The sequence below is a fragment of the Oryzias melastigma genome, linkage group LG10, assembly GCF_002922805.2.
Source record: "Oryzias melastigma strain HK-1 linkage group LG10, ASM292280v2, whole genome shotgun sequence".
Classification (NCBI taxonomy): domain Eukaryota; kingdom Metazoa; phylum Chordata; class Actinopteri; order Beloniformes; family Adrianichthyidae; genus Oryzias; species Oryzias melastigma.
The window spans coordinates 9995637-10009556 of record NC_050521.1 but is presented as its reverse complement, the minus strand read 5'-3'; the positions used below and the strand labels follow the sequence as shown (position 1 = coordinate 10009556).

Here is a 13920-nt window from a genome sequence, read left to right as displayed (position 1 = left end):
CTGCTTGTCATGTTCACACCAGGTACAGGTTCTTATTTACCTTCTGCTTCATTAAATTAATACACTGAATCAGCTTGTTTTAGAATTTTAATACAGTTAATTGAACAAGTGAAATATTTAGGGTTGTTAGCTTGTAGTTTTTGCACAAACTGCCCAACACAGCTTTGTTAATCATTCCTCAGTTCAAAAATACACCTGTTTTGCTCTGCAAACGTCATCAATTTATTGGTGCAAATATTCACTAATCTGCAGATTTTGTTTCTGTAGTTCTTTTCAAATGGAAAGAAATATTATAAATCTGTTTCCCTCAGATGTAACTGAATATACTTTGTTCCAAAGATGAACTTGTACCAGATAAGATAAAAGGGAATTTTATCTGAAGGTTAAAATTAAGGATATGAATTAAACTGGTGTGAATGCAAACATAGTCATGAACTACATTTAAATGAATCATTTATCTGTATTTTGATGTTATTTAAAAAAAAAGCTTTATCTTAAATAGGACTCAACCATGACAATGCGTTTGTCTGATCAGTTAACCCAGAGAGCATGAAAACAGGGATATTCCTATTGTTCAAAGTTATTCACGTTTGATTAACTCTACATTTGACAGAAAAAGTTATTTGTGTCCAAACATATTGATCCACTTGCTTGTAGCTTCTTTCTACATTGCGGCAAATACAGATTTTTACTCAGCTGTGCTTCACTTTACTTGAGAAGTGTCAGACCAATCAGACAAATAAAACTAGATTACATCCATTGGAAGTTTTTTTTTTAGCCTAGACATTGTTATAATTGATAAAAATCAATTTCTATAAGACACCAGGGACCAAACGATTGATTTTTGACTCATGTCAGGAAGCATACTCTATAGGTTCAAACTTTTTAAAGTTTTTGAAATACGAATTAACAAACTATAAAGCAAAAAGAACACAGCCAACCAAGCTACGGTCAAGTCAATTTACCACAAAAACAATAAACTACCCTAAAGTGAAGCCAGCTATTTAACCTGCCATAAAAAGCACATTTACTTGGACAATGGACACTGACCCTGAAGCTGCACTCACTTGATGTAGTAGGGCACTTTGTTTGGGGAGATGGCACGCTCCCACGGTATCTGCACTGAACCTGTGCAAACACAGAAAGGGAAAATCAATTTCAGATTGGACATGTCAAGCATGAAATGCCATTGTGCGATGTGCTTGACAGCGTGTCCAGACACAGTGTCCATTCAGGCCTTCTTAACAGAGCTGCTCCCCAGTACGGCGGGCGAAGTGAAGCCAAAGAGACAAGTCTATTGTGCTGGCTTTCCACAGAGTGTTGGTCTGTTTGGCACGGCCTAATAGATTAGAGGAGGAGGAGTCGTCGTGGGTGCTGGAGCATTTTAATCGGCCTGCAGATTGAACCACAAGGGGTTCAGTCGAGGATCAAAGAGGGCAGACTGAGCGAGGAGGAACACCAGTTAAACTCGACACAATGAGGAACACACATCCATTATATACCTGAGACTATTATCACTATGTGCAATATGTCCTTAACACCATGTGATTTAGGTCAAGCTAAAAGCACAAGAAATATATTGCACAATTTACGCATATCTCAATTTTGCTGTTTTATATTCTTTGTATTTTCAGTTTTATTTCAGGTTCTGTTATAACTTGCTCTGATTCAAAAGTTCCTGACAATTGACCAAATTCTTCTTGAGCTCCAGAAGCTGGAGGTTCACAACAAAAGATGAAGCATGGCCGAGCCAGAGCACTGAAGCTGCATCTGGCTAAAGACGCCTTTCGGTGTATTCTCTCCCCTTGCACTGATCCATAGGTCTGATAAGTTCAAGCTTTTGTTATAGAAACAAAACACCTGCAGCACATTGGTTCAGTTTTAAATTTATTGGACAAGACTTTTCTTCCCCTGTAAGGTCAGTTGTAGTGAACGCCTTGGAGTTCAGACACTAAGCCCTTCAGGAATTAACATTTCTCGTCCTCCTCAAACCAAACCCTCAACATGAGCTGACACCATGCAGTGCTGCGGTTCTGTTAGGGTCATTTGACTTTTTTACACCTCAGGAATCTGGTGGCATTCATTGACAGTCTCTTCTTTCTGGTATGACCAAAAAAGAGGAATGCATAATGTTACACAAGCAGTGACAGAATCAGCTGGTTGTGTAAGCGGTCAAAGAGTGTGCGTTATTTAAGTGTCGATGGAAACATGTTGTACGTCTGGACGTCCAGTTTCAATGTTAATTCAATGAACTGATACGGTCAGCGGCCCTGTGCTGCATTTTGAGCTCAGCGCGTCGGTCTGACAGCAGCACATTTTGGGGTGCACAGTATATTTTGGGAAAGAAGACGCATAGCATCAACCAATCAGGGCTCAGCTTTGACCCATGTCATGTTGATTACGCAATCAGTAGGTGGAGTCCAAAACCAACATGAAGAAGAATATGATTGTTCTACTCCTGAACTTATATGACACTATATCATATTTTTATTTTTTCCACCGAGACAATAATAAAAAGGATCATCCAACTTTCTTCTTGTTTTTATTTTTCCCTCCTCAGACTATATTGGAACAGCAATTCGTCAAACTGGTGTTCACTTTACAAATCACTTTCGGTGTTTGTGCTGCATTAGGACTAAACTGTTGAATTGGTTGTTTAACAATTCACGCTACTTGTGTTAATTTTTCTTTTTTTAACTGATCTCCCAAATTTTGAGGTGTTTTTGTAAGTCAGTTTGATGCCATGATGCTTTTTACCAACACAAATGTTTCTGCAGCTTTAGCAGAGTACTGAGGGGGGAGCAGGTCAAAATAAATCAATGATCCAGAGGAAATCCAGATGGTTTTCAGAACAACTTTGGACTCATAATCAGATTATTTTACTTCCGGTATGCTGAAGAACAGTGCTACTTAAATTTAAACTTACATCAAAATTTAAGCCACCATGCTGCATCTGTGCAGCCACTGAAGAAGAGCCAGTAGAAAAGGGACAGGCTTTACAAATGTGTATTTCTGCTCCATGTGTCCTGCAACTGGGGAAAGCAGGATAACAAAACCCCGTATAGCATCACCTTTAACCCAATACGCAGACTCAATCCTATGAAAAATGTTGATTTAAAAAAACATTTTATGCCCTCATCGCAGTTTCGATGTAACCCCCCCAACCCTCCAGCTCCACAAACACACTCCAAGAGCTGGTGCCTTGGCACAGCGTGTCACAGCCTGGTGCAACACCAGGCACAGACTTCAAATAGCAGGAAGGCGTCTCTTACTGGAAAGGAAGTGCTGCGATCCAGGGCCAAAGTCTCTGTGTGCATCCTGGAGCTGCTTCAGCCGCTCCTCTATGGAACCCTGAGGACACACAAACAAACAAACACACAAAGTTAAATCAAAGGGAGCCCCCACTATCCATCCCTCTCTTCCTCAAATTCCCACAAGTCACACTGAGACCACCTGGTTGTGCTCCATGAGTTAAAAGCAGGAAGTGAATGATGTCGTTTTCCTCCGCTGCAGCAGCCCTGTGGATGCCTTTGAAGAGAAGCAGTGAATGAAGGCAGAAATGACAAAATAATATAATCTGTGAAATGAGGACATCCGCTCACAGTTGCGCTGTCAGTCTGGGAAAGAAAAGGGGGGAGAAAAAAGATGAAATAAAAGAGAACATGGAGGTCACAAAGCCTCAAATGAGTTGCATCAATAACCATGGAGACTGAATTGAAACAATTACATTTGCCATTTCCTTTGTTGAAAAAAAGAAAGAAAAATCCCTCAAAACGGGATTTTGTGTGAATAATCCTTGTTTATTTTAAAAGTATTGGATTTAGCTCATAAATCTCTCAGCTGCTGCTGAAATGTGTCAGACATCAGGATATTTTTCTCTTAGCTGTGAGATGAAGAGAAGGAAAACGAGAAGAGTGAAAAGCAATTCAACCTTTTAAAGAAGCTCGGAGACAATGTGATGAATTGGCATTTTTTCAGTTGTATCAATGAGTGCTCTCCAACCACACAATAAAAACTGGAGAGCTATCTGAATTGGTAAAGACTAAAACGGAGCATTGTAAATGTGCTGTGAGATGTTTCTGCCAACTGCAATGTGTCGTGCAATTTGTCATACAGGCAATTCGAGCTGCTGTGAGGAAGACAAATTACTAAATTATCTTAAATAGATTCATATTAGCAAATCTAATTTGGAAAAATACATTTATGTAAAACCTGAGCGGCCAAAAGAAACAAGACACGTGGATTTTCCTTGGATTCAATATTTTCAGGCGTAATTTGGCATGAAGACGATGTTTTCCATTAAGGTTGCCTTTTAAATCCACATCTTTGCATATTTTTGGGCTAGTGTAAATGGTGTGGTACAGAAAGCAGACCAGCTGTCTTGCGTTCACCTTGAGCTCTTCTTCTGTTAAACCATTAAACGACATTGGTGCCTACATAAATAGCCTTAACTCAGTCGAATGTTGGAGAAAATCTAAGAGCAACTGAAGATTCAGGAGGTGACTTCAAATACTGAAATCCTTTTAACCACACTGCCCTATTGATCATTAAAGGATGTTAAGCTTTCACTTAGCTCCCGAATCAAAGCCCAGAGGACCCAGTTCTCGCTGAAGCATAAAGACACAGCAGGAATCTTTCTGTTAAGAGCAGAAAGACTATTTTTATCTACAGCAAAGGAGCATTAATATGACATAATGAATCTTCGTTCTGTGCATTTCTTCCCATTTTTCTTCCATCCTTCCCTCACAGTTACGGAAATAGATCCCATTGGAAACGAGGTGACTGAAATTGTCATCAGTGTGTACAGCCGTCTGCTTTTACAAAACAAATTACCATATTTTTTTGCACTATAAAGCACACTTAAAACAAAAAAAGTTTTTTTTCTCCAAAAAAAAACAACAGTAAGGCAATCCAAAGAGCCTTATTAATGGATTAATTATGGTCTTGCGTATTGATGTTGAAGCAATTTTGAGAGGTAAATGGGGTTCAGTCAAATTGTTTGGTTGGATGTTATTGTGAATATGCTAATGGTGCTTAAGTAGCAGTGTCAGACTTTTTCTTGTTTTAACAATTAGCATGGTCACGGTAACGTCTGTTTTTTTCATGTGTTGTAAACCAGGGTGGTAGCTACAGGTAATATGTTATTGATGCAAATGTAACTAACATGTAGATTTTTACAAATAAATTGGGGAGTTAATGTGAACGTAGTTAATAAACTCACTCACTGATGGACTTATCTCTGTCTCTCTTGTCTATCCTATTGCACCTTATAGTTTGGGGCACCTTAAGTTTTATGACATAAATTTGAAAAAAGACCATTCATTGACGTTTCACCTTAAAATCCGTTGAGTCCTATAGTGTGGAAAATAGCTCACAAGTTCCTAAAGTTTAACTTGATACTGTGTACAAAAAAAAATATACAACTAATCCTGTGTAATTGAACTGAAGCTCATCTGAAGGACTTCTGCAGTGTTCTAGCGGCTAGTCTATTCAGGCATGCAGCATGAGCCGCCAGTTGCTACACTCACTTGTGTCTCTGACCTAAAACCTGCAGGTCAATTGGGTTCTTTTCCACCGTGGATAACATGCGAGTTGTTTTGGTCACATGATAGAAGGTGTGAATGGCTGTGAAAGTGCCTGGGGAGGAGAGTCAAAGCTGCATTGTGAGTGTTAGATAGGTGAAACCTGTTTGCCCCGCAGGAGCAGGCTCGCTCTTTTGTTCTTTTCTCTGTGAACTTTGTCATTCTGGGGGATTTCTGGGCTTTGAAGGTAATCCAAGGGGATACTGAAAGCTAATTTCCAGGGAGTGTTCAAGACGCCCTAAATCATCATGTTTAGAGGAGACAGACCGAGAGGAGAGAGGAGGATGCAGCTGCTATTAAAGCAACATGTCAGGCCGTGGAAAAGGTTTTACGCAGGTTATCTAATGGGAACAGAATGTTCCAACATGAAGTGACAGCTGAGTGGGCTTGTTTTGCTTGTAGAAGCTCATGGATGCAGCTGATGCTTGAAAGAATCCTGCAGTTACACAAATGCCTGTGTGAACGCTGCACCCATCCATTGGAGCCAGGCACTGAGAGCAGGGCAAGTTCAGGTCAATCTTTAAAAGGTTTTTAAGAATAAGTCATATCAATTCCCTTAAGTAGCCCACTGCATTCCTTCTGTGAGTGTCTGAGCTTAAAGTAATGATCTGAACATTTCTGATGTAAATCACCAAGTTGTTCCATTAGATTCAGACCTACAGATAGCACAATGACATTTCCAAGGAATGACAGATTGCTGTGATTCTGTATCTAGTGGTTTACAGAGGCCACTAGGACATGGATAGGCACCACAAAAATAGTTGATCTGTAACTTTACTGACCCTACTTTTAAACAACAACTGGTCAAGGGTCAGGGCCGGCAATCAGAAAGGAAGCAGGGTCAGAAACAGAAGATCAGGTCCAGATAGAAACGCTCGGTAATGCAGGCAGGGTGGCACAAACAATACTTCGCACTGAGTGAGGCTCTTAACAGTGCTTAACTGTCCTGTGGGTGATTGGCAATGAGAGCCAGCTGAGCGGCATCTAGGGAGTATCTGGGGGGTTTGTGGGAGATTTAGTGTGTTCAGTACTCTGGAGACAGCTCTCACCGGTGACCAGAGGGGGAGACAGAACTCTCACTCCTAATAGACTTAGGCCAACTCAGACCAGTCACTGTTTACTGACGTAGTCTCATTCCAACAAGGCAGCGTCCGAATCGTAAAAAAAAAGGAAATTGAATTAACTTTATTTCGTTTGAACTGGAACAAGCCCTTGTCTATGGATGACGTTACACTCATTAGTTCTCAAGCTGTCTCAAATCGACAATAACCTGACAAAATATACTTAAGTACATACATAAAGTGGATGAACTGTCACTATAGTGGAGTCATGGGACTGCTTTTGACTAAAATCTTGCCTTCAAGTGAGTTAGACTTCAAATAAAAGACATGCAAAGTTTACTTTGGCATCAAAGTCTGCAGTGATCATACTGCATTCATGATCAGAATATGAAGTTTGACACATTCTTGTCAAAAGACAAGTAGTGCTCTGCCACCAGTTACAGAGGCACAGGCTAATGAAACTTCTCATCAGAATAAACGATCAGATAAAAATGAATTTCTCTGATGAATTTCTTGCTAAACATTAAAGGTTTTTTTCTGACACTCGGTCTCTCGTCTGATCACCTTTTCCTTTCATTTATAATTTTTCAGTTTAAAACACATTCACTGCATTGATCTAATTTTCCTTTTTTGTGTCCTTTTGATTAAAAAATTGGTTCTTAAAATAAAGGACTGCTTTTCCTTTTGTTCAGATCTAAAAACCCTCTAACAAATGACAGACGTGTCAGAGAACATGAGGTGGTTTAAATTAAATTAGACAACAATATACAGGAATAGTCTGAACTGACGCAGGTATCTTTGGGCTTCATATCATCATAAGATGAATTGTGAGGAACCATGTCGTGGTCATAGCTTCTTCCACTGAGGATAAAGACAGGATGTAATGAATGTCTCCTCTGGTCTTCATGAAGCGGCTGCTCTGTCCGTAAAAACATGCAACTTTAGATTAAATATTAGATTAAATGTTAACTCGTAAGTCTTGAATTTGATGTTAAATATCATCTTTTTCCTCAAAAATGTACAAAATAGATTTTAGGAGCAAACAGACAAAAGAAAAAAGAGGCTTTGAAAAAACACATTAATTTGGGTCTTGTTTCCTGATGGTTGATTTACGGTCAATTCATCCGTCTTTGTTAGAGATGCTTTTTTCTAAGATGTTTTACAAGCATCTGCTCTATTTCTGCTTCTATGCAGAAAAGAAATATTAACTTTTTTGTAACAATTTACACATACAATCTGTGGTATGATTGTGTTTGGATTTACTCAGATTCCCTCTTCTCTGCTTCAGTTTTATGTTTCCATTCTTTTTGTAGTTTTGTTTCAGTGAGTCACATGGTCTCATTTTCTCGAGAGACCCATGAAATCTTGTTTTTCTTCCCACAGCCTTTTTGTTTGTGGTTTTCACTGATGAAGGAGTTGATGCAATAAAATTGACAGTTAATCAACACAGGATTAATTAAGTGCTTCTGTTTTGAACCTTAAAGGTTTTCATGCTCAGATAAAGTTATTGGAAAGGTCAAGTTTGTTGAAAGGTGCCTTCAAGACAAGTTTATTCCTAATGTTCCCATCAAACATTCTGAAGGAACAAGGGAATGACACACCAAAATGAAAAAGTAGAAATCCCCAAGTCGCCAGAAAGCATGAACAATACACTGACTGACAGTTAATTTCACATGTTTTTGTGTACGTGGATTAGACAACAGGTAAAAATAATAGGCAACCAGCAAGAAACCTTCAATAAGTAGTGGCTCTGCAAGTGGTGGCCACAGATAACTTCTCCATCCTTGTGTTTTCTTGCTGATGTTTTGGGGACTTTCCATTGCCGATAGTATTGACACTCCAGCAATACCATGAGAACCCACACAAGTGGCCCAGGTAGTGTAACTCATCCAGTGCGAGCTGTGGCGAGAAGGTTTGATGTGTCTGTCAGCGTAGTGTCCAGAGCATGGAGGTGCTACCAGGAGACAGGCTGATTCATCAGGAGACGTGGAGGAGGCTGTAAGACGGCAACAATCCTGCATCAGGACCACTACCTCCTCTTTCATGAAAGGAGAAACAGGAGCCCTGCTAGAGCCGTGCAAAATGACCTCCAGCAGACCACTAATGTGCACGTGTCAGCTCAAACTTTTAGAAACAGACTCCATGAGGGTGGAATGAAGGCCCGACGACCATAAGTAAGAATTGTGCTTACAGCACAACACTGTGCAAGATGTTTGGCATTTGCTAGAGAACACAGAGATTTACAAATTTGCCACTGGCACCCTGTGCTCTTCACAGATGACAGCAGGTTCACACTGAGCGCATGAGACAGACATGGCTGAATCTGGAGACACCATAGAGAACGTTCTGCTGCTGCAACATCCTCATACATGACTGGTTTGGCAGTGGGTCAGTAATGGTTTGGGGTGGCATTTCTTTGGAGGGCCACACAGCTGCTAGACTTCATGTGGCTGGAGTTTGTCAGCAGTTTCTGCTAGACGAAGGTCTAGATGTAATGAACAGGTCCACCCATTTCCCAGACCTGAATCCACTTGAGCACATCTGGGACATCGTGTTTCGGTCCATCCAACAATGTCATCATCATAGACTGTCCAGGAGTTGGTGAATGCTTTGGTCCAGGTGTGAGAGGAGATCCCCAGAGACCGTCCACCGCCGCCTCATCAGAAGCAAACGCAGACGTTGCAGTGAAGTCGCCCACTATTGAGCCTCAGTTTGACTTGTTTCAAAGACATTGCATCAAAGTTGGATCAGTCTTTTGTGCAGTGGTTGTGTTGTCAGCACATGGAACTATGTAAAGAATAAAGCATTTAAAAAGAATTTCATTCGTTCAGGTATAGGATGTGTTTTTGTAATACTTTTATCATATATCATAATATTTACAAGTAGGTAAGGAGGCCTAACACAGTTTCTAAGGCCACACAAAGTCAAATGGGTACAGTGAAATCAATTTTTGCTTATATGTATAAGTTAATTTTTTTTTGTAAACCTGTGTTTACACAACACATTATCTTATCACAGGAAAATAACCTTTCTGAAACTCCAAATTGTTTTGTATAATTAAGAACTGCTTGGGTTTGATTTAAGTGACACAAAATCAGCAAAATGAAGCAGATTGTAAATGTTCAGCAGAACAACCTTCACAGAGACAATCACAATACAGATCACCCTCCACAAGAGGAGAAACAATCACGTTAGAGATTTTAAAGCAATGTGGGACTTTTCTTGAAAAACGGTAATTGTTCTTTCAGTGCTATGACAAGTGGAGTGAATTACAACCAATTTCTTGCAGAACATGATCCAAACCTACAAAACAATTTGCCCTCTTCCAAAGCATTTACTGCAACCTCAGGTCAAAAACAGAGCAACTTGATTGCTGCTGCAGCTGAGGTGATAGAGTGGATATTAAAGAAGAAATAGCAGACTTGCCCTTTATGACACTTGTGCTAGACAAAATGTCAGCAATGTCAGTAAAATAGTCCTGCTCGGCCTCATGCTCACCCAGACAGTACAGAGGTTCATCAAATCTGGGGGTGATACTATGAACACAGAAAGCAGCTCAAAGCAGCAGCCATCCTTTGGTTTGTGGACAGATATGAACCCAGCTGTGCCCGTGTGCAAAGACGGAGCTCCACAAGATCCAGGATGAGCTCAACCATTTTTTTTTAATTTGCTGTGAGGCTTTATGCTTGTATTCATTCCTGGAAGCTGATATATAAGCCAAACACTTAACAGGAGACAAAGAAAACCTCACATAGCGAGAATTTAGAACCAATTTTTGCTCAAATTAAATCAAAAGAAAAAAATGCCTTGGTAAACACCAACTCACAAGTAAACAGTGGGAGCTACATTCCCCTGAACAGTGAAAATACCACAAGAAATACATAAAGAAGAACATTTGCTTCAGAAAGCTGACAAGAAAAAAATACAAAGAAAAAAAAAATCAGGACAGGAAGTGCTGTTAAAAACACAGAGCAAAACTCAACTCTAGACCTATAGATCCACAACAACTTTTGAGCTTCAAAGTTGTTAATATAAATTGAGGCATAAGGAAGCTTTGTTACTCTGAGAAGAATCTAGATATCTTAACATTTTCTTAATTTAACCTACATTCTTTAAATCTCTGTTAACACAACCTGGACGTTCTTCCATCTCCCTCAGAACTTCCAAACACCGCTCTTCAGCAGATACCACCCTGCTTGTTCTCGTCTCTTCCTGATCTATTTTCTGCTAGCAACAGCAATCAAAGATCAGAGATCCTTACGAGTTCCCAAACCAAACATAAAAAAATTGAAATGGGTATCAAAGATACGAAAAAACAAGGCAAAAGCAGTAAATAAAGGCAGATAAGTAAACTAAGATCATGTTCAGCTGTTGAAACACTATGCATAAATGTGCAGTGAGCTAATGTGGGTAGAAACTGTGATGTTCTTGCTTTCACAATACATGGGTTTAAGTGATTTGGAGTTCAGAAAGAGGTCCTAGTGGAGATATAATCTGGCATAACTACTTATCATAACAGGTGTAAACCATAAACTCTTATTTTTTGTTCAGGATGCAGTTCCATTTTATGGCAAAAAAAAAAACTAAATAAATAGCACATTTTACATTTTAGTCATGCAAATTAAGACAGTCATCTCTAAGGAGTTCTGCTTGAACATGTGTCCAAAAAACGTAACAGAAAATTGCATGTTTTCACCATTTATTTGTGTAGGATAAAAAAGAAATTGTGATTTTTACTTTTTTGTATGAAATATTTGGTCACATTCCCAAGAAAAAACAAAACTCAAATCAAATGAACTACTATGCCAAATTTCTCCACAATATCCACTGAAAACAGCATAAAATTAGCTCAAAGCCCAAACTAAAAAAACATTAAAAAGTGAACGAGTTCATCGAGGGGTTAGCCAAAAAGAAAACAGAAGCCTTTTTTTCTTCTGTATTCCACAGTTTGTTCTGAAGATTTTATCTTCCCACAACTCACTAAAAAGCACTCATTAATCTAAAGTCATTTCTTCTCGTTGTGTCCTCAGCTACAGGCGTTTGGGAAACGGCTCTTTATCTTTAAAACATTAATTAAAATGCTTTTAGGAAACACAACCATAGGCTGACTATAAACACCACAAGTCTAAATTATTGAGTGCCATCTGAATGATTTCCTCATGCCCTTAAACTGAGCTCCTCTGAACTGAAATTAAAAATATAGTTAAATGAATCGATAAATGATGGAATACAAACAGGTTAGACGTTCTGGTGGAAACAGCAGCTACTAGAATAGAATACTTGGGGGAGATTAGAAAAGTTGTAAATACAAGACAAACTGTCAATCAAGCCTCAAGAACATATTTTTTTGTATGATAAACAAAAAAAAGTACCCAAATTAACTGAAAGAAAACAAAAATTTAAACCATACTTTTTAAAATAAAGCCATTCAAATAAAAAAACACTTCATGCAGTTTACAGTGGAATTCCTTTGTTAATTTTATGCAATGCTATTCTCTAGAATAAATTATTGCTGACTGCGACACAAACAGTAAACTCTACCTGAAGCACTTTCCAGCGGTTGTTGAGATGCTCCAGAGCGCGGGCATTCTCCATGGACAAATGAACGTCAGAGATTGCCAGCTGGTGAGCCAGGTCGTTGATGTGTTTCATGCCCTCCTTCACCTGAGTCAGCTCCTCCTTGAACAACTGTAGGAGAACGTTTGAGCAGCACATGGTAAACGGGGAGCAAAACAATCTAACAAAGCAACAAAAAATGTGCTCATTTTAGCATAAAATATCTGAAGTTAGCCCAACTAGCTGGATTTTTTCATCATCATGTCACAAATCAAATAGTTCCTAAAGTTATTAGCAGTGTTGAAGAAAAAAATGTACACAGTAGTGCTCAGATGTATTCAAAAGGAATAAAACAGGCAGAAATGTCAGCTTTTAAACTTATATTCACCTTATAATCCACTTTAGTTTAAGATGCAGTTTCATTGTGATCATCCAGCCTGTCTGCTCTAGAAGCTTCAGACAAACTCAAATGTATAAAGAAAGACTTTTATAAAGAATTATTTCCTGCAATAATAGGTAATCAAGTTGGTTTCCTCTTATCACATAACGGAAAGACCAGCAAAATAACAGAAAATGTCCTTTCCGAACACAGAAATAATACAATATGCTAACATTAATCATAGAGCAGGAGCTTCAGTGGCTGAATTTAATCATTATGTTTACTTCCTAAGACTCACTACAGCTGAGAATGAATCATTCTGCCTCAAAGAACATAAATCAGTTCATTTATTTATTTGCTCACAACAGAAAACTTTGCTAGATCTTTATTTGATTGCTCTGTTTTACATAAACATACCTTACACTGGCCTTAAAAATAATCTTAAAACAATAAATTCTCATAAAAATATGAGAAAATCTTAAAATTTAAATATTTAATGAGAAAAAAATCCAGTCATAAGAAGACAGATAAATTCAATGCATATGTTTAATGCATTGTGTACCAGTGAGGACTGGAGCTTGCATGTGATTGATGGTATCATTTTTATGTGGCACATTTACACCATCACAGATTAAATGCACGATGAACCTTGATCATTATGACAGATTTATGCTTTATTTTCAGACATTTATGTGAAGTATGGATGAGGCCACAGCTGTCCCACTTCCTGCTCAGTAGAATGCTACAGCCTCCAGCACACCAGGATCATGGGAGTTTTGGAATAAATGGATGAAGAAGTGAGTGACAAGAAGAGTCAAATCAGTGTAAACTGGAAAAAGCTATGTTAATATCTGTTTACTTATGACACGTCACTGGTACTGATCTCCACTGAGACAGAGAGACTTTTAACTAGGGGTGTAACGGATAACAAAACTCATGGTTCAGATTGTGTCACACTTTTAGGGTCACGGTTCAGATCATTTTTGAGTAAAAAATAAAAAAAAAAACAACGGCAAAAAACAAGATAAAAGCTTTTAGAAAAGCTTTAAAACAAATGTTTAATAATGTTAGCTCATTGAAGTCTATTCATAAAAAACAAAATATTTTTAAACTTTGAACACAAACAAAATGTTAAAACATGTAGTTTCTGATTACATTTACATGTCTTGAGACCAAATCTACAAAAAACGAGAGAAAAGAATGCTTCAAAAAGGTGTTGAAAATATCTGGAGCACCTCTTAAAATGCTGATGTCCAAATTAAAGTGTAAATAAATCTGTTAAAATTAAAATTACATTTAAAATTATTTTTTGATGTTAACTGTTTAACTGAAACTAATTCTG

General features: G+C 38.4%; 1 protein-coding gene across 4 annotated transcripts in view; it reads right to left on the bottom strand.

Annotated features, from left to right (window-relative positions):
* drp2 (dystrophin related protein 2) overlaps positions 1 to 13920 on the bottom strand; it is a 209083-nt gene that overhangs the window by 32471 nt on the left and 162692 nt on the right. For all 4 annotated transcript variants that reach the window (XM_024283360.2, XM_024283358.2, XM_024283359.2 and 1 more), the window contains 3 exons: positions 12185 to 12331; positions 3273 to 3351; positions 1068 to 1128 (listed from right to left, as the gene is read on the bottom strand). In XM_024283360.2, the coding sequence (XP_024139128.1) occupies positions 1068 to 1128; positions 3273 to 3351; positions 12185 to 12331 (287 nt within the window). The remainder of the gene's footprint in view (positions 1 to 1067; positions 1129 to 3272; positions 3352 to 12184; positions 12332 to 13920) is intronic.